The sequence below is a fragment of the Mya arenaria genome, chromosome 13 (assembly GCF_026914265.1).
Source record: "Mya arenaria isolate MELC-2E11 chromosome 13, ASM2691426v1".
Taxonomy (NCBI): domain Eukaryota; kingdom Metazoa; phylum Mollusca; class Bivalvia; order Myida; family Myidae; genus Mya; species Mya arenaria.
Window position 1 is genome coordinate 41,515,846 of NC_069134.1, and position 19,530 is coordinate 41,535,375.

General features: G+C 34.7%; 1 protein-coding gene across 6 annotated transcripts in view; it reads left to right on the forward strand.

Annotated features, from left to right (window-relative positions):
• The first annotated feature begins 2,553 nt into the window (after nucleotides 1-2,553).
• LOC128213060 (focal adhesion kinase 1-like) overlaps nucleotides 2,554-19,530 on the forward strand; it is a 105,690-nt gene continuing 88,713 nt past the window's right edge. Inside the window, exon 1 of one of the 6 annotated variants that reach the window (XM_052918568.1) lies at nucleotides 2,554-2,616. Coding sequence is in view for 5 of the 6 variants with exons in the window: in XM_052918558.1 (XP_052774518.1) it covers nucleotides 8,417-8,626 (210 nt within the window). In the remaining variant the exon portion in view is untranslated. Of the gene's footprint in view, nucleotides 2,617-8,366; nucleotides 8,627-19,530 lie in introns of those variants that run through there. The other 5 variants (XM_052918558.1, XM_052918560.1, XM_052918561.1 and 2 more) reach the window with 5 other exon arrangements.

Consider the following 19,530-nt stretch of genomic DNA (forward strand, 5'->3'; position numbering starts at 1 on the left):
TTCGGGGATCGTCTCAAAAGGTTTAATTGTTTTTAGTAAAAACGTCTCTTTGAAAAGGATCGAGTAAGTGCTCGTCCAAAATTTGAACTGTTATTTTTTGTATGAAGGTGCCTGTTTTTTAATCTTTATTTTTTTAGCAATTTAGAACTTAAATATTAGATTTTTACTTAAGTAACCTTTATTCAAGCATTTGCATACGTTAATGTGTGGTCCGTTATATTTTTCTTTCATCCATAAACGTAATATTTGTATTTCTTTGTATTACATCCCAAATCAAACGTGATGTATTTTGAACGAATAACCGACAGATCATGTTACAAAAAGTGGTATTTGTAATAGTACTACGTACCTGATACACATTTAGTCTTAAAGATTTTCATTTTATGTTCAATGATTGCAGCATTTATCGAAATCCGAACACGATGTGCGTCGAGTGTGCTCTGCGCTTTCACGGCGCTCACACTGCGTTGACGGTGTGTTGTTTTGCATTTCCTATAAAAGGATATCTCCATATTAACTTCTCAATTCTTCCATCTGCTCGCGAACAGTTGAGAACATGCCCGCAAAATGAGGTAGAAGGATCATTATCCGGGATCTGCTGGACCTGGATAAAGGCAAGAATTAGTCCCCGTCGCTTGTTGATGCACATAAGTCATGGTCATTGTGTTAATTTGCATATATCACTATATAATGTTGGGTTGATTCATTGTCATACACACTCCGATAGAGGCAGTAGACGTGCATTGGGAACGCACTGATCGCCATGGCGGCTCTGTACAGTCGTTGTAAGAGCACAGTTAGAAAAATAAAGCTCCTTAAATTGTTATCTGAACGCAGGGCGACTGCGTTTGTTTTGGGCATGCTCAAAGTGCGCACCGTAGCTCGGCGTTCACTGCCGGGCGATGCCACTGCGATTCAACTGCGCGCGGATCGGTGTTCTGGATTTTTTCTTATACGCCGTGGGAATGCGACCCCAGTGTGACAAGGGTTTAAGCTTATTTATACGAACAGGGTCTTAGACATTTTATGTTTTTGAAGCATAGTGGACATACATAATGTAACCCTGGTTAGAGTTACCCTGGTTTTTTAACGTGCAACAGTGTATATCACTGTCACTCGCCCCTACCCCCCCCCCCCCCATTTAACGTCCCTCTTGGAAGACGATTAGTATTTGTTAGCGGTGCGCAAGGAATCGAATCTGCCGTGCGTGCGTGCGTGCGTGCGTGCGTGCGTGCGCTTCACACGCCCTCCCCTCATTCAACACGCCTCTCGGAAGACGTTTAGTATTTTTTGGGTGGAGTGGCGGGAAATCGAACCTGCGACCCCTGGACACGGTGTTGGGTCAAAAAGGCCCAGTACCAGAAATGCCAGATCAGACAGGCCTGGTCCAGAAAGACTTGAAATAAAAGTAAACGCTTGTCTTGTGTCCGAGTGGGTTTGACTATGCTAGTATAAGCGGGGTGTGTTTTTGTTACTTTTTGCAGCTTTGTTGTTTTACGGTTTGTTACGTCCGGGAATAGAAGTGTGATCAAAATGAATTTGATGAATTTATATCAAGTGTGTAATATATATTCACAGTTATGCTGTTAGATGTTCAGTAAGTTTATAAATGAGATTTTGATTAACTTTGTTTCTATTCATTTTTTTTTAATTTTGATTGCTCAAATGAAAAACCCTGTTGTTATTTGATATTGATTGGCAAACAAGTGCTGTTCTCGGGGACCATGGCCATGGGAAAAGGAGTTCTTTACCGAGAGTCTCAGAGGTTTCTTAGCGACACGCTGATGTCGCGGCCATTCCCGATAGTGAACGTTTCACCAAGAGGTCCACTAGACTGGGGGTCACGGACATTACGGACCATGGACATTACGGACCAGACATAACTGACCTGATTTAGGGACATAACGGACCATATTTAGGGACATTACGGACCATGGTATATAATTTTCTCAGTTTGTTTTAACTTTATAACATACAATATATGCGGACAATAATTTATATTTTACCTCACAGTTTGTTTTAACTTTATAATGTACCATATTTCGGACCATAAACTATACTTCTACTCACAGATTGTTTTAACCTTTTAACATGTGCCATATTTGTGATATAAATATTTATATATTAATTCTTATAGGTGATCGATTGCTGTCTGAAATAAACTTTAGATTGTAATATTTGTTATAGACTTATTTACTGTGGGTGCACACTGGTCTTTAACACCTAATGGAATATCACAGAAATTATCAACGGTCACATTCAAACCACTGATCTATATGAAAAGACTGGTAACCTACGTTACTTTTTCTACAAAAACTGGAAAAAAGAGAAAGAGGGTACCAGGCTAAGGTCCACTGGATGAAAGTTATTTTCAACGATTTTTGCCTACATGGTTTTATACTTTATGGTAAAGGTCAATGGATATCTTATGCTGATAAGATCTTGGTATTACGACATTTACAGTAATTGATTCAAATGTCCATTTCAAATAGTATAAATAAGCGTTTTTTTTCGTTGGCCGTTTTATATTTGGCCTTTTTGACTAATTCAGTGTCGCCATACACAGGAAGTTGACAATTTTTGTCCAAAAGTTTTCGAAGTACCTAAATTTATCAAGTAAGTATTTATGAGCACTTGTTTCCGTAATACACTTATACTAAGTGGTTCTGTTATTGTTAATGCATTGTCATTCTGATCTACACTTAGATCGTCTAAATCCAGACACCCAATGTCAATTGAGTTAAAAATGCCCCCTAATGCCAAATTAAAATGTTTGTCCTGAAGTTTTGTCAGCAGCCCAATCTTGTCCCTGGGTTGAGCTCTTTGGGGTGGAAATTATTATTATAATATTGTATATAATTGTTATATAAAAACATAACTTTGTTTTCAGGGTCAGATTTTAGCTATATTTACTAGCGTATTAGGTTACTCACTAAATGACAAAACACACTGGCTAAGTCTATGTGATATATATGAGGACATTAAATGTATTAACCACATACAGGGCTATAAAGTTTGTTTTTTTTCTGTCCCCAAACACAAATTAACTCTGATAATCATACTAAAGACAGTCATTCAGTTTGACATCATTACAGTATTTTTATACTCCTGAGCTTAACAAGCAGTTCAGAAGATAACATAAATTTTTATTCCTCCAATACTGTTGTCTGCAAATTATAAACAACAACTGTTTTTTTAATAAGATAACAGGTTAATAAGTAAACAGTTATATCATGTTAATGAAGTCTTTATTGATTTATAAGCAATGAGTCAAGATTACCTGCAAATATGCAATTACCTGAACATTGCATAAAATAATATCTATGTATCACATTATAGACATTGACTGGACAAACACATGTTGTTTTTTTTATTGAAACTGATAAATAATATACCAAATTATATCCTGATATGGATCTAGTGTATCACAATATACATCACAATTTGTTTTTTTTGGCATATCATTACAACCCTAATTGTACAAATTGACTGGACGGGAGCCGTCACGTGGTGTTTAATTGAAACTGATAAAAGAATATTAAAAAAATAACACCACTGTATTTATAATTCAGTTGTCATTCATTTCCAACTAATTTGTTAACTTTACAAATTAATTCATGGCGCCCTTTGATGCTTTGCATCAATGGTCTTGTCATTTAATAAATCACATATCGATGGCTGAACATGTGTGAGTATCAGTCCTAAATTTAAGTATTTGTGGGGAAACTCAATACACACCTGATCTTGAGGAAGAAGCATTAGAATCAGCCAATTACAACGTAGAACTATTATGTCATGTTTACTTCAAGTGCACTTGCAATGGTTACCAGTGCACACCCAAATAATACAATGTATCTGGTAATCTAATAGTTTTAACAGTCTAATGCTCTACTGCAATCTGAGAAGATAAATAATAACTCACAGAATTTTGCAGGCAAAAAGTCACTTTGCAATATTTTAAGTTCACTCACATTTTGCGTGTATGCGAGTGGGTTCTAGTAATCAAATATAATACAAAATAAACCAAATAGGTTGTAATCCGCCACTAGAGGTGATTTGGTCCTAATCAATTATTGAGAAAAAAATCCTCCCAAGGCTGTTATGCAAAGATTTTACACCATCTCATTATCTTCTTTTTATTAATCACACATTTCCCATAAAATTTGGTTTCACATTATTTAATATTTAATGCATATTAAATCTTTATTTAATGACTATGTTATACCATAGAGTTGAGGTGTTTAAACATATGAAATGAAATCAATTATTAGTTGATCATTGATTGGTTTGGATCCCCGATTATCAATAATATAATTTGTTCCAATTCCATCATACCCTTCAGATATTTGACAAGTGCATTGCTTACAGCAAGTAACAGGCTAATGCTAATTCAACCGCTGTATTGAACAAATAGTGTTTTAGATGATATGTTTACTACAAATTATGTTTACTCAAAGTCACACACAACCTATAAATTTCATTTTATTTTGATACTGTTTGTTTAAACAATATTTATTTTACAACAATTGTGAAGAAATTTTTATAAACTCTATGCAAAGTCACTTTATTTACGAGATGATACGCCAGAGTGAGGTCTTAATTCTGTGGGGGGAAACCGGAGAAAAGCCTTTTGTTTGGCATGGTGACCACAAACCAAACTCACTCACGCCTGGGTTTGGAACAAAACCTGTGACACCTTGGTAAGAAGCAAGTGCATTAACCACTGCACTAACAGGGCAACCTGATTGATGGAATCTATATTTTAGTTGTCCTTTAAAAGTTTGAAAAATGTTGTTTTTTTATTGCGCATTTTTGAGACCGATGTCATTATTTTGGTAATAAAATCTGTGTGGTTTTATTAACAGTTTTGGACGGAAATTAGGCCCCATTCCCAATGTTCATGTGAACATGTATAAATAAAAATCCCCATATTAGGTTATTATTCTCTTATTATTCTTTTTTTTTATTAAAAAAGATGGATAACAAAACTTTGTATTGATGGATCGCATATTCCTACAAAATATAATGTAATAGGTTGTCTGGAAGTAGTATGGGAGTTAACTCCATGTAATCACATAATGATAATATGTGGTTACTTCCCTTGAATGATTTTTTTTTGTCAGTTCTTAGACTCATTATTTTTGAAATACAGAATGTATACAAGAAAAATATACCTCTTGTCACACAATCTTTCCGTATGCATAGATAATAAGAAGATTTTTACGAAAAATCCCCTGTTAAAATTGCTGTTACTCTGTAATTTCACTTATTTATGGTATGAAAAGCAAATACGAAATAATGATAGAAAACCTGTAATAGATCAATAAGCTGGTAAAAATACCCGGTAGATTGAAATTTTTTGTCAGGTTTAATGTAAGAGGTGCTAACCGTCCACTTTTGAGAGAAAATTGTCACTGTAAATGCTTGAGTTTAGGGCCATTATTCATAAAACATGTTAAGTCATTTCCCAATTTAAGTAATTTTCCTAAGTTTAGTATCTCACAGGTCATATGATATAAAAACTTAATAAAATCAAAGCACATTATTTTCATTATTTATTTATTTATTACAGTTTACTTTTATGTTAAAACACTTGTTTTTTTGGGGTTTTTTTTACATTAACTGTTGTTGTTGTTTTTTGGTCCATTTTAGGGGACGAAATTCTGCCCCATTCCCCTCCTGATAAAGTAAATATTTACCCCCTACCAAGGTAAACCCCTACCAAGGTAAAAAAAATCCCCTTTTTCAGGGGAGCATTTGCCTCTTAACATTTAGCAAATGTAGCAATATAGTTCCAGTATGTCAATAAGTTTGTTGGATAAAAGGTTTGGAAACAAGTTGAACATTATTTGAACCATGTAAGTATTTTTCCCCTTTTTGCCAAAATGACACTATTTTTCCCCTTTCACAGGGCCCTGCCACCATTCCCTTTAATGTGGAAAAAAACACTGGTTAAGAAATGACTCCTGATATTTTATGAATACTGGCATTGGTTAGGTCAGTGGTTTTTCTTGCATTTTTTTCTGCCTGTGCTATTTAAAAAAAAAAATAAGTCCTAAATTTGGACAATATTAGATCATGCTTAATAAAAGATAGTCTCAAAGTATTTTTTACCCAATAATTTTAATGAATACCAGTAGACGATATATTTTTTATACAACTCAAAGTCTGGATAATATTACAATAATTAACCAATTAAGCTGTCACAAAGTGAGCATTTTTATTGTGTCTGTATATGGAAAACAGTCTTCTTAAAGTTTTGCATGGCAAAATAATCCCAATTTCTAGGGAAAGTATAGGGACAGCCTGAAATGGGTAGCACATCTCATGGGGAAAACATAATTCCATATTGCTGCAAGTTCCATATATAATTAATATACATTCTTAATTGTATCTTTCCATACAACATTGTATAAATTTAAAGGTGGAAAATATTTTCAGATATCCATCTGAGGACTTTTTGATAGATGTTATTCTATAGGGAAAATTTTGACTCTCATCAGAGGAATACTTTTTCGATATGGGACTGCAGCCCAAATTAGGCCCAAATGAGTAAATTGAGGGCCCTGGGTGCCATTTTATCATGAATCATATCAAGCGATATGATTTCGTAGTACAGCGCTGTTAAAAGTCTCTCCTTGGTACAAAAACCAAAAATCGCTCATAGAATTTGTGGTGAAAGTGAATAAGACTGCCTCCTTGGTAGTATTAATGTATAAAAATAAATGACTGGATGCAGCAAGAAGTACAAAAATCATCTAACAAGTTTAGTGTGAATTATTTGGTTTTGAAGTCGATGCGATCATGTTACATCGTCAGAGATGTCGTGTTGTTCACTGCCAGTGTGGGCAATTGAGCCGTTATTGTATGGGACATCGTAACAGGGCCCGATGCTCGATAATTGTCTCTCATTATCCATTGGACTTTTACTTAAGAAAACTTAATTTTGTATTTCGCTATTTTGACTGCTGCGTTTGACATATGGATGGCCGTATTTATGTGGTTAAATATACAAGGGAATAAATTGCTCGCCGTTTTATGTGATTAATTTCAGATAATTGACACTGTAGGTCATGGGTCAAGTAATGACAAATAGCTGAATTGTTTGCAAACGAAATAGATATTTCTACTATGGATAGTGTATTGTGACAAAATAGTAGTGTTTATTATCAGCGTTTAAACGCTCATTCATTACTGCAGTTTAAGCGTATTTGTTAAATGCTTGTAAAATTTAAAACACGCGTAAAATTTGACAGTGAGTTGAATAGTCATTTGATTGGTATTATCATTACTGCCAGGAGGGAATTAAACTGAATTGACGTCTGTTTTATTGGCTGTACATGTGTACTGTATAGCATGCACTTATTGATTCCAAACAATGAATATTGTATACGGTCGGGAAATCCTAATACGGGATATGAACTACAAAGTAAATGAACCATGTACGTTCTGCATGCAGTTGAAAAGTGTGATTTGTTTTGCTTGCTTAGGACAAGTGTAATTTTTTTCTGCTTGCTGAGGAAAAGTGTTATATATTTTCCTGCTTGCTGAGGAAAAGAGTGTTTTGTTTTGCTTGCTGAGGAAAGTGTGATTTTTTGCTGCTTAGGAAAAGTGTGATGTTTTTTGCTTGCTGAGAAAAAGTGTGATGTTTTTTTTGCTTGCTGAGGAAAAGTGTGATTTTTTTTTGCTGCTGAGGAAAAGTGTAAATTGATTTGCTTGCTGAGGAAAAGTCTTATTTTTTTGCATGTTGAGGAAAAGTGTGTTTTGTTTTGCTAGCTTAGGAAAAGTGTGATAATTTGCTTTGTTTGTTGAGAAAAGTGTGATGTATTTTATATTCGCCATATATGAAGGATATAAAGTATTTTAAATTCAGGAAAAGTGTGATTCAGTGATGCTTCAAAGAATTGTTCTGCAACTAATTAGGAGTATAAAAAAATCCGCTTTGGAGCGGAAAGCATATGCATTTTAAACAGTAGTGAAACTATGTTCGGGAAGATAAAGAGAACATTTGAATATAGGTTGATGACAATATTGTTTATTTGTTATGCAATGTATAAAATGTATTGAATGGTATGGCCATAAAAGTTTTACATGTGTCAACTTTTATAGTTCTTGATTTAAGTGGTTCAGATTTAAACTTTTGAAGACTGACCTGGATTTCATACTTTGAAACATTATGAAAAAGAGAGATTGTTTGATTGTTCTTGCCATGGACATGCAACGTCAGTTAAGGATAGATGTTGAAATATGAAAACTGCAAAAGTGGACTTTGTTATATAAAAGCTAGGTTGCATGGCTCTGTTGGAAGTTGGCACAGACATTTGATCTTCGGTCTCCGAAGTCAAAGCTCATCGCATTTCAGGAATGTGTGAATAGAAAGTTCTGATAAATTCTAGTACTGATGAGTTCTGTGTAGATGTCGTTGAAATCCCAACCATCGATTGGTCTTCCACACCTTGTTTATTTGACCGACGAGGGAATTTTCCCCTCAGTCCTTGCCGGAGCGTCCGATTCCGACTCGGATCGACCACGGGGATTCTGGTCCTGGTGTTGTTGTTGTTGTTTTTCCAACTGGTCAAACATGGGCCTCGCAAGGGAGAAAAATAGTCACAAGAAGATCTCAGGGGTAGGTGATTATATGTGTGTTTTAAAATGCTGCATGTAAAAATATAGTTAATATTTTGCCGTTAATATTTCATTTGAACCTCGTAATCCCAATTATGTTTTTTGTTTCTAATTAAATTCTTTACACAGAGAGAAGTACTATTTTCAACAGCGAATTTATTTGGTTGAAGTGCATGAAGTAATTGTATTATTAAGTACAACTACATATATATATGTGTGTGACTTTGCAAAAAGCAATTAGCTAAATCAGGTCACTTTGCCTTCTTTGTATGTGTAATTTTATTGATGCACTGTAGTAAAATGTTTTAGATTTATACTTAATCCATTATAGTAAGCTTAGCAGACTTTATTTGAAAATCAAAATCATAATTCAATTCCTAATGCTGTTTTTATTAATCGTTGGTAATCATTGAAAGTTTTAATTATTTCAGTTGACCGATAATTGTTACAACGATTTTTCAGCAGTTTTGCACTGATTGCCTTTTGATATTCTGAAATGGCCTTTGGCTGTTGTTCGAGTTATATCATTCAATTAATTTTGAATATTGCAATGGAAAGAAAAGTGAGAAATTTCACTTTCTCCTTATAATGTTCAATTATTTCAAGTTGTTATGAAAATAAGAGAAAATATTTGATTATCTTAAGCATTTAATTTTTTAAAGGCCGAAGGGCGCACATGCGAGTCTCCATGAGGGCATAAGGGTGCAGCACCCTCCCATATCCCTCTAGCTAAAACCCTACTTATAATGACACAGTCATCAGCTGCTCTTACTATAGTGCCGAAAAACCCTCTGCTTTGGTGGTAGTGGGGTGGGGGGGGCTTTCAATTTACTCAAGCTCCAAGATTTTGATGAAAAATATATTACTCCTCTCAGAATATGTTGGATTTCAAAATTGTCTTTAAAGGCAATTAAAGTCACCACTATAAGCTTACATATGAATCACACTTAAACGAATGCGTACCAAATACTTCTTTATTTTCTACTGGAATACTGCGTAACAAATATTTTGAGTCCTCGGCAGTGTTTAAGAATTGGGACAAATTTTTACTTTATATGCATACCGTGACTTCCACCTTCTTGAGTCATGAGTTCTCTGTGAAAAACCCCTTTGTACTGAGTATAAAATAGGGGCAGTGGAGGTAAGCCATCTCTTTTTCTTATGACAACCTAACCCTGAATAATGCCATATTGGTTGGTCAGTTAGCACAGTGCATGGTTAGCTGATCGCATCTCAACGGGGTTTGATTCCTGGTCTGGTCGCATGTGTGTTTGGTTTGTGGTCACCAAGCCCGAGACCAATGGGTTTCCTCCAGGTTCTCTAGATTCCCCCACAACACAAGAGCACCCTCTTGCGCAACATCGTGCCAAATAGAGTGACTTTTTTATAAGTTCATGTAATTTTCTTCATAATCGCTGTAAAAATAAATAATTTGGTTGTCCGGTTAGCGCAGTGGTTAGCGCACTCCCATCTCACCAAGGTGACCTGGGTTTGATTCCTGGTCTGGTCGCATGTGTGTTTGGTTTGTGGTCACCAAGCCCGAGACCAATGGGTTTCCTCCAGGTTCTCTAGATTCGCCCACAACACAAGACCACCCTCTTGCGCAACATTGTGCCAAATAGAGTGACTTTTTTTAAGTTTATGTAATTTTCTTTGTGATCGTTGTAAAAATAAATAATGTTTAAACTAATATTGCCATTTTGCTGCTTTCCATAACATCATAAAGTATGTCATTGTGTCACGGGAGAGATCTAAGACCTTCTGTCCTTTGTGCCCAAAATATGCACTTAAATACTTGATAACTGTTTCCGATAATAAATTTAAATGCTTTGATGCCATATCTTTTATTATGCAAATTATTCCTGCAAAACCGAGATACTGTTATTTAATACTGTTCTTTGCAACTGTCAGGATATTGAATATCAGAAAATGCTGACATTTTAAGGCATTGTCGTTTGTTTGGACTCCATCGCTAATATAATTATGTGATACAAGAAAGAGATATTTACGGGTGCAAAATACATCAATTATCTATTGTTGTGTCAGGTTTCATTATAATGGAAACATTAAGATATGAAATGAAAGTTTTTACCCCCAACCTGCCCTTTAAGAAATTGAAAGGCCATCATAATTATGTAAAGGTAATCTTTGATTGATGTATGATTTTTTCAGCATTTCTAAATATTGATTTAATGATATAAAGGGACTAGTTCACAGATTTTAAGTCAGCATTTCTTTTTATTTGATCAAATTTAGTAATTATATGTCCTGAAAGGAGGGTATATTGCTTTCAGTCAGTCTGGTGATATACCAAAGATTGTCCTAGTTATAGCATGAAAATGTCTGGACATTTTGTCCTCAAACTTGACTTGGAGGTTGAGCAAGACCAGAAGATGACCCCTTTTGATTTTAAGTATCGGGTCAAAGGTTGCAGTGACCTTGAATGCGAAAATCTTGTCCAAGTGACAATGCCTGGACCTATGGTCCTCAAACTTGACTTCATGATTGGACGTGACTAGTAGATGACCCCTATTGATTTCTGAGTCATCATGTCCAAAGGTCAATTAAGGTCACTGAATATGAATGCAAAAACAACTTGTCAGAGTATTAACTAGCCCAATGGTCCTCAAACTTGACATGGAGGTTTTGCATGACTAGTTGATGACCCCTACCGTTTTTGGGTCGTTAGGTCCAGTGGTCAAGGTCACAATGACTGAATGCAAAAAGCTTGTCTGAGTGATATCTGTACAACGCTTGTACCAAGTCCTCAAACATGACAGGAAGGTTGGGAGCGACCAGTAAATGACCCCTATTGATTTTGAGGTAATTAGGTCAAGGTCACAGTGACATTGAATGCGAAAACTTTGTCTCATTGGTAAATAGAGAATGCCTCGCCCTCTTCATTCCTACCATGATGGAATGGCATTAAGAGACTGTTTATCTGCAAATATCAGTCATCATTTTAACGGCCCTTATCACTGTGATGGCTCTTGTGACACTTGTGTATACTGTTATTAAAGGCCACTCCATGGAATTGTGATAAGAAAGATTTTGCCTGTTAATGCATTAAGCTGTGTCTACATGCAAATGCCGCAAATGCGGGGAAACTGTTGTCAACCCATTAGTTTCATACTCAGACATGCAAACTTGTAATCCACAATTCTAAAAACAATTCAGTAAAATCTGCTTGGCATGTCCTTGTTATAGAGATAGTATTGATTGTCGCAATTTCTGCTCTCATTGCTAAACCGGTTTTAAAACAAAGGACATCAGCTTTGTTGGAATTTCTGACAAATGGCCATAACAGAAGACATTTGTCTGTGACAGGGTCTTGACACTGGGTCTTGGATGATATTTCACTGTCTTGATATTTCCATTCTTCTGTTTTATCCACTATGGCATCTTAATGTTGACAAATTCCAGAGGTGGCCATATTTTTGTCTTGGGGGATTTCAGAAGCATTGCTCATTTGAATAATGAAATATGGCAAATGGATTTTGATGCTGGATTCTAGGAAATAATATTTGTGCAGTAATAAGCTGGCTTTTGTATCTCATTTCAGTCAGGAAGCATGACGTTGCTTCTGTCGTAAATTATTACTGAGCAGATTGTTCGTGTCTTTTAGCCATAAAATTTTGCTGCAGCTTCTACACGCAATCAATAAACAAAATTGGTCTCATTTTTTGATGATGAAGCATTTTATTTGAGGCCTCTCGTATGGAACGTTCTTCCAACTAGTTTTAAGGAACACTCATATAAATACCACTAGTGGAACCAGGGGTTGGGGGGTGGGGGTGGTGCACGTGTTGGTCTCCATGAGGGTGGAAGAGTGCTATCAAAATAAAGGGACAGGGTGCTGCACCCTTCCATAACTCATTAGTTAAAACCCTTCTGTTGGTTGATAATTTTTTTGTACATTTAAACACAAAAGAAAAGTCAATGTCCATCTGAAATATTTCCCTAGCCTATTGGGCTACTGTGATGATATTTTTCTATAGCCCGAGACAGTTTACCATTGGCACGGGCTACAGGCCCAGTGTTAATATTGTAAACAGGAGGAAATGATTAATGCTTTGTCCATCTCTGTTCTCAGAATTCCCTATAGTATTTAGATGTGCCCAATTTTGGAAATTATTATTCATTCAATGCGAGAAATTTATGCCCCTGAGGGTCTGTGTTCGTCCAGATATGGGTGTACCCTGGTCACCAAGGTGTCTGTGTCCTGAAAATGGATCTTCGTCACATAACGTATTAGGGCTTGTAATTCCCTTATGAAATCAAATAATTCGTTTCATTAGCATGACATTGTGTAGTATCTAATAAAAAAATATTGAACTGTTTTCATAGTATTGCATGGTCTTATGGCTGTTCAGTTTTAATGTTACCGGTATGCTGTAAATAAATTAACATTAGCTGTTTAAAAATAAAACATCATTTAAGACATTCACATGAAATTTGGCACACATGTTGCCAGTAACAGAAAATGCGCAAATGAAAAGCAAGACCAATAACTGTGGCTCTGATTATAATAAGGGATTAATATGCCCTGTGATCCAGTAGAAAAATGGGTGAACAGCGGCATGGGCAGGTTTTGTTCTTGTTTTTATAACTTATTTCATTTTCAAATAGGTCTAAACGACTTGTTTAACAGCAGTAATAACATCTTAGAAAGAGCACAGATTGTAGAATTCTGGTCTTTTATTTTCTTTGACAATTTACCACTCTATCTTATTCAGTTTATGCCATTTCAGTGAATGCAGATGTTTGTTTCACTGAATGGTGATGTGATTAATTTGGTACCAGTTATTTCACTCAAACCTCACACACGCAGGGGCCCAATGTTTGGCAAGACCAATCACCTTTGATTAGGAATTTTTCTCATGTGCTTTTGTCATCTTAATATGGTTCAGTTTGCATCTGTGGCCCTTATTGAAGAATTCCTTGGTTTTCTCTCAGTGGTAATTAATCACCCTTTTAGCTCGTCTGCTTTTCAAGGAAATAAATGATCATGTATTGTGATAGCCTTCAATGATGTTTAGTCAGCTAGGCTTTTTTATGCAAGGGGCTTAAAAAAAACATTGTTTGGTTAGGGTTACATCCTTTTCAAAAATAGGTAGGGTAGATATATAAGGCTTTTTTTATTTTTATTTTTTTGATTAGGCTTTATTTAAGAATGTCATTTTCATCATTGGAGAATGGTGTTAAAGTTATCTCCTGTATAAGCTTTTAAGGTTTTGAACTCCATGTTTAAAAACCAAAAAAAAATAAAAAAATTCAAACTGACTACAAAAATGGTAGGGTCGGCGCCTATTCTGTAGGTAGGGTCGGGTAACCCGAACCAAATGTATTTTTTTTTTAGGCCAAGGCTTGAACCTTGGCCATCACTCAAAAGATATTTCCAGATACAGTGCAGACAAGCTTATTAGTAATTTAAGTATACATGTTGCCACTTAAAGAGAATAGACACACATAAAGCAAGGGATATAAGTATGGCTGTTCTGACTTATTGTAGAGTTATCGAGTTGAGTTGTTGAGTTATGCCCCTTTGAAAAAAAAAAAACAATAACTATTATTTAGATGAGTGTTAATTGGGCTGCTCCTGTCATGTTAGAGCTGAGGCTGCATGCATTTACCCTAAAACAGAAAACATTCATATATACTTGAGCCAGTGTTTCTTTTTAAAAAAAATGAAGTGTAATTTCACAAAGGGAAGTAATAGTTAGTTTAAACGAATTCAAGGGAAGTAATATGAATTTGTTAGCAAACAGTATGTACGGATGAATGTTGCAGGCATGTACACTCTTTTCTCAGGGGTGAGATTCTATCCAAGATTTCTGAGAATATGGTCTCCTTCCTTTTTTCCCCCTTTTTTTAACTCTTAACAACTAGATATGTTTAAATGCAATTTTAGGCTGATTAAATGCTTCAGGTCCCGGACATTTTGTCTGTGATCCCATTCAAGTAACTGCCTAAAGTGGGCCCCCTGGAGTCTCCCAGTGGTATTATCTCTGAATTATCCACATTTTCCATGTTTATATGTTTTACGATGTTGACATTTTCAAGAGCATAATTTGTGATGTTTCCAAGCATAAAATCAATTGTTGGTCTAATACCCAGAGTTCTTCAGTGCTAATGTTGGATAATTGTTGTTGGAGCCATGAAATAAATATTTGTAACAAATGAATGATGATGAATTTGTCTTGCTTCTGTTTCACATTAATTTGAAAGAAAATCAGAATGGAACATTTAAGGGCATTCTCTATATTGTTCTGGAAAAATAGAAATTTTCCGTATAAAAAACATGCCGATCAAAGATGTCTCGTTTGTTCAATAATACTGGAAAAATAATACAGAAATTATTGTATTTTGTGGAAATTCTGCGCATAAAAGTATTGATGCTGTCTGTATTATGTCCACTTTGGAGGTATTGCAGGGAATTGGCAATTAATTCTGGAAACCAGACCCTATTCTGCCGTCCTACGATGTAAAATGTGATGCCAACTTGTGATTTATGCGCGCAACTTTTATTTTAACTTGCGACTGCACTTTTGTAGAGAGCTTTCCATAATGATTTATTACAATAAAACCAAGCGGTGCATATTTCTGTTTGTTTGTTATCTGTGTTTCAGAATGGCTAATTATTGAAGAAAAAATGCATGAGACTATTAAAAAATACACCAGAAACGATTTGTACAACGACGCACACAAAACGTTTTTATTGCCGTTTATTGCAATAAAACGTTACATCAATGGAATCCTGACTCAGATAGAACTTTTTTGAGTCGGCAATATTTGTGAAGTGTGTACGCACATCTGAAGAACTCCATCTGGCATGTTACAAAACAAATGTTCGAAATGATGGCAATGATTGTAAACACGTGGGGACGGCTGCATGGGAAATTTGTATGTAAGATGGTGGCATCTGGATAAGACAGACTGGGAGGGTAAATTATTCTGAAAATTTCGAAATTTAATATGCGGGTGATGCATAGAATTTTCTTGTCTGAACATCTAGAAAAAATTGGAATGCACATGCCTTGCCCCGTGCTGGTTTATGCCTTTTAATTGAGAGATCCTTAGGGAAGCACAAAATATGATACTGACAAAGTTGCCCTGTATTTTAATAATTTACTGTTTCATCATACTTAAGAGTTGTTTTCCAGTGATCTTTACAACTGATACTTGCTTAATATGTTCCCAATGATAAAAGATTTTATTTTTTTCAAAATTCTTGATAAAAATTCCCATCCAGAAATAAGTGTGTTTCTTTTGCCTGTTTACTTGTAAAATTATTGTTTTGAAAAATAAAAATAAAAAAATAAAAATACAGAGAATGCATGAAAAATATGACAAAATAAATAAATATGAAATAAATATGACACAGTAATTTAAATATAACAATTTACAGCAAGGTTTATTTCATGGCAGCAAATTCAATAAGTTGAAAATGTTTTGGGTGAATTTTCTTATATTATGTGCATTTTTCTGTTTGTATGAGGAAGAAATGGAAAAAAAACATTTCGTCTCCACGGCTTCCATTAGAATTTGATATGTATTTTGGCTTAAGTTGCATTTTCCAAACATTTCAAAGAAAAATGAAAAATAAATGAAAGACTTTTCATTATTTTTCGTTTGATATTCTGATTGAGTAGATGAAAAAAAATCTTTGTGATTAAAGCTTGTAAGAAAAAGAAAAAACAACAAAGGTTGATTAAACAACAAAGGTTGATTATAGTAATAGTTAAAGTTGCACTCTCAGAGATTGATCGTTTTGATAACTTCTTTTATTTTTGTCTTTTTGAATTGGCCAAATTTCAGCGTAAATCTCTGGAAATTAGTGATACATGAATGCTCACATAAAATCAGTTTCTCAGTTTTTCATATTTACATTAAAAAATTAATGTTTTATGGCTAAAAGCGTTACTAACGCTTTGAGAAAAATGAAATGTTCTGCAGTGTTCCAAACAATTGAGATCTGTCCTTTAGTGAATTATCTTATATGACTGAATTGAAGGCAGTATGATACCAAAATAAGCTGATTCTAAATGGCAAAAACTAAAAAATACCAAAACTGACTATCTGTGAGAGTGCATATGCATCTTTAAAAAACTAAGTTAAAGGAAATGTTCAAAAGAAACAATTTTTGATTTAAAAAAATCTTGTGACATTAAAAAAATGGAACAAACATTTAAATCATTTACAAAGAAAACGTAATTAGAAGTTAAATTTTAAATTTAAGTGTAAATAAATTACATTTCAAAATTATATCATAACCAAAAGCAGTTAAAATTGAATGGGGAAAGTAAGAAAAATGATGTTGTGGAAGTTATATCGAACTACTTGATTAGAAAACATAAGTGATTGGTTTTCTAGTGATTAATTAGATTCAAATTACACAACTACGCCCCCTCCTAATTTGGTATACTTTTAAATGCGGTCAAATGAGTAATTTCAACACTTAAAAACAGTGAAAGAAAAGACATGGGAAAAACTGGTGACCTGATTCACATTTTGGTGGTTTTAAATTTATTCATTAAAATTTGATCAGGATTATTGCTGACTTTGAATACATTTGGAAAAAGTGTTAGAAATTAACTTTGTTTTGCTTGAAATAATTTATAAAGGTCAGTCTGTGCGATGATTTTGTGTGTGGAATTTGTTTCATAAACAGTCTTCTTTTTTTTGAAAATTAAACAGTGGTAATTTAATATATCTGTCTGCACAAGAGTTCAAGGATTTCAAGTAATATGGAATCATTTTAAGTGCACCTTAGTAGATAAAATAATTGTTAGACAATAATGATAGTCTGCCTGATTGTTCATTGGTAGAGCGTTCGCTTGGGGTGCAAAAGGTGGAGGGTTCAAAATCTGGCTGCGTCAAACTAAAAGACATTAATTGGAAAATGGTATTAGTAGCTCCCTTGCCTTAAGTGCTTGGCTATGGGAAAAAGGTGTTCTCAGTACTGGTTAAACTGAGGAAAGTTGTTTCCTGTTATCAGTGCTTTACACCTAGTGACCTGGTTAAAAAACCAAGAGGTCTCTTCAGCAAAGAGCTAGGGTATTGCTCCTGGATCAGTAAAAGTCTGTTGTATCTTGAAGTGGTCATTGTATCCATCTCTGTTTCTTGAAGTCCTCTGACATCTCAGGATTCGACTGGGATTTGGACTGGGAATTGCAGTCAACTCTATCTTATGTCACCTATGGCATTTAAACACAATTTAAGTCTTGATGGCATCATGGCATGGTCAAACCATACTGCAGCAAATAAACGTGGGCAGGCATTGATGAAAACTCAAATAAACAAGATAATAATTCATCACCTTAGTGCAATAACTCAATAACTGCATATAGAAATAGAACCAGATATTGAGTTATTGCACTAAAGTGATGAAATAAACATAGACAATGAAGGTGTGCGTCAGTAATTGATTCTGCAGCGTCCTTCCCATCTTAAGACTTACAGCAACCTGCCGCCATAAAAGGTGAGGAAAAGACCGATTTTCCCTCATTAAAAGGGTGTCTCATGCTGGAGTATTGATCATATAGCATCCTGACAGTTTGTTTTTTGATGGAGAGCTGCACCTGAGTTTCCTTTCTTGTTCAGTTAGATTTTAAGGCCAAGGAAATGTATTTTTATTCTCTCTGTGTTTAAGGTTTCTCGTCCTCAGAACATCTTGTTCCTGTTTGTTTCTGTGAAAGTCATCGGCATAAAAATAAAGCTTCGATTGATGATAGTCGTAAGTGGCTAATAATTTGGTTTACTGATAATGTTTTTGATAAGATTTTGTCAATTTAAAATGACACTCTGATAATTATATTCTGATGAAAATGTTGAAGGCCAAAAAATATTGACATAGAAATTATATTGATGAACATGGTTGTTGCTGGTAGTGGTGTTGCTGCTAATGCTACTATTGCTGCTGCTGAATATAGTAATGCTGTTGTTGATTATGGTGAATGGGATGATGATGGTGGTGGTGGTAGAGGCAGCGACAACAGTGGCAGTAACAGCGGCAATGACAGTGGCGGTAACAGCTGCAGCAGTGGCATTGAAGAAGATGATGAGACAAGTTTGTATTGAATTGAACTATCAAAAGTCTTTTTATTTCAAATAAACAAATTATAAATAAAATCAAAATAAGAAAATCAATGTTGATTTATTTCAAGTGTCCTTTATCTGGCAGTGGGTTAATGTTTGGTTCCTTTGTTGTTAAACGGTGTGTTGGTCTCCTACCGATTTAAAGAGATATTTGTGGACAAACAATATATTTCATTGTAAATGTTGTTTAAATGCAAACTGTAAATTACAGTTCATCTTTCGGAGACCATGCTGGTCATTTTTGTCCACGTTTTAGCCGTGTCTGGTTAATTTTATATCAAATTGTCCACAATGTTCTAATAATTGGGCACTACATTTTAAAGTTTGTCAAGCCTCAAATTCCTTTGGTTTGATGTATATTTTTCTCTCTCAGATTGATTTCTACAGATTTTTAAGTTTGATTAAACGAACTCATGGGTTGAGAAAAAAAGATACTGCATGAAGATACATTGAAATCGTTAGCACTGATTTTAGTTTATCAAATAAATATTAACAGGTACGAAAGACTTGTAGTGAGATTTCAAATTCAATATTTCATGATTTCAACTTCATGATTTCACAATTTCATCTTCACAAGTTCATGATTTTATCTTCGCGACAACGCAATTTCATCTTTGTGATGTTTGACAACTTCACGACATTTCGATTTCAACTTCTCAACTTCACGCTTTATGACCTCGCGACTTCAACTTCAGGACTTCGTGATTTCAACTTCCACATATTCATAATTTTAATTTCATGAATTTTAATTTCATGAATTCACAATTTCATGATAAAATATCAACTTTAAAAATTCATGATTTCAAC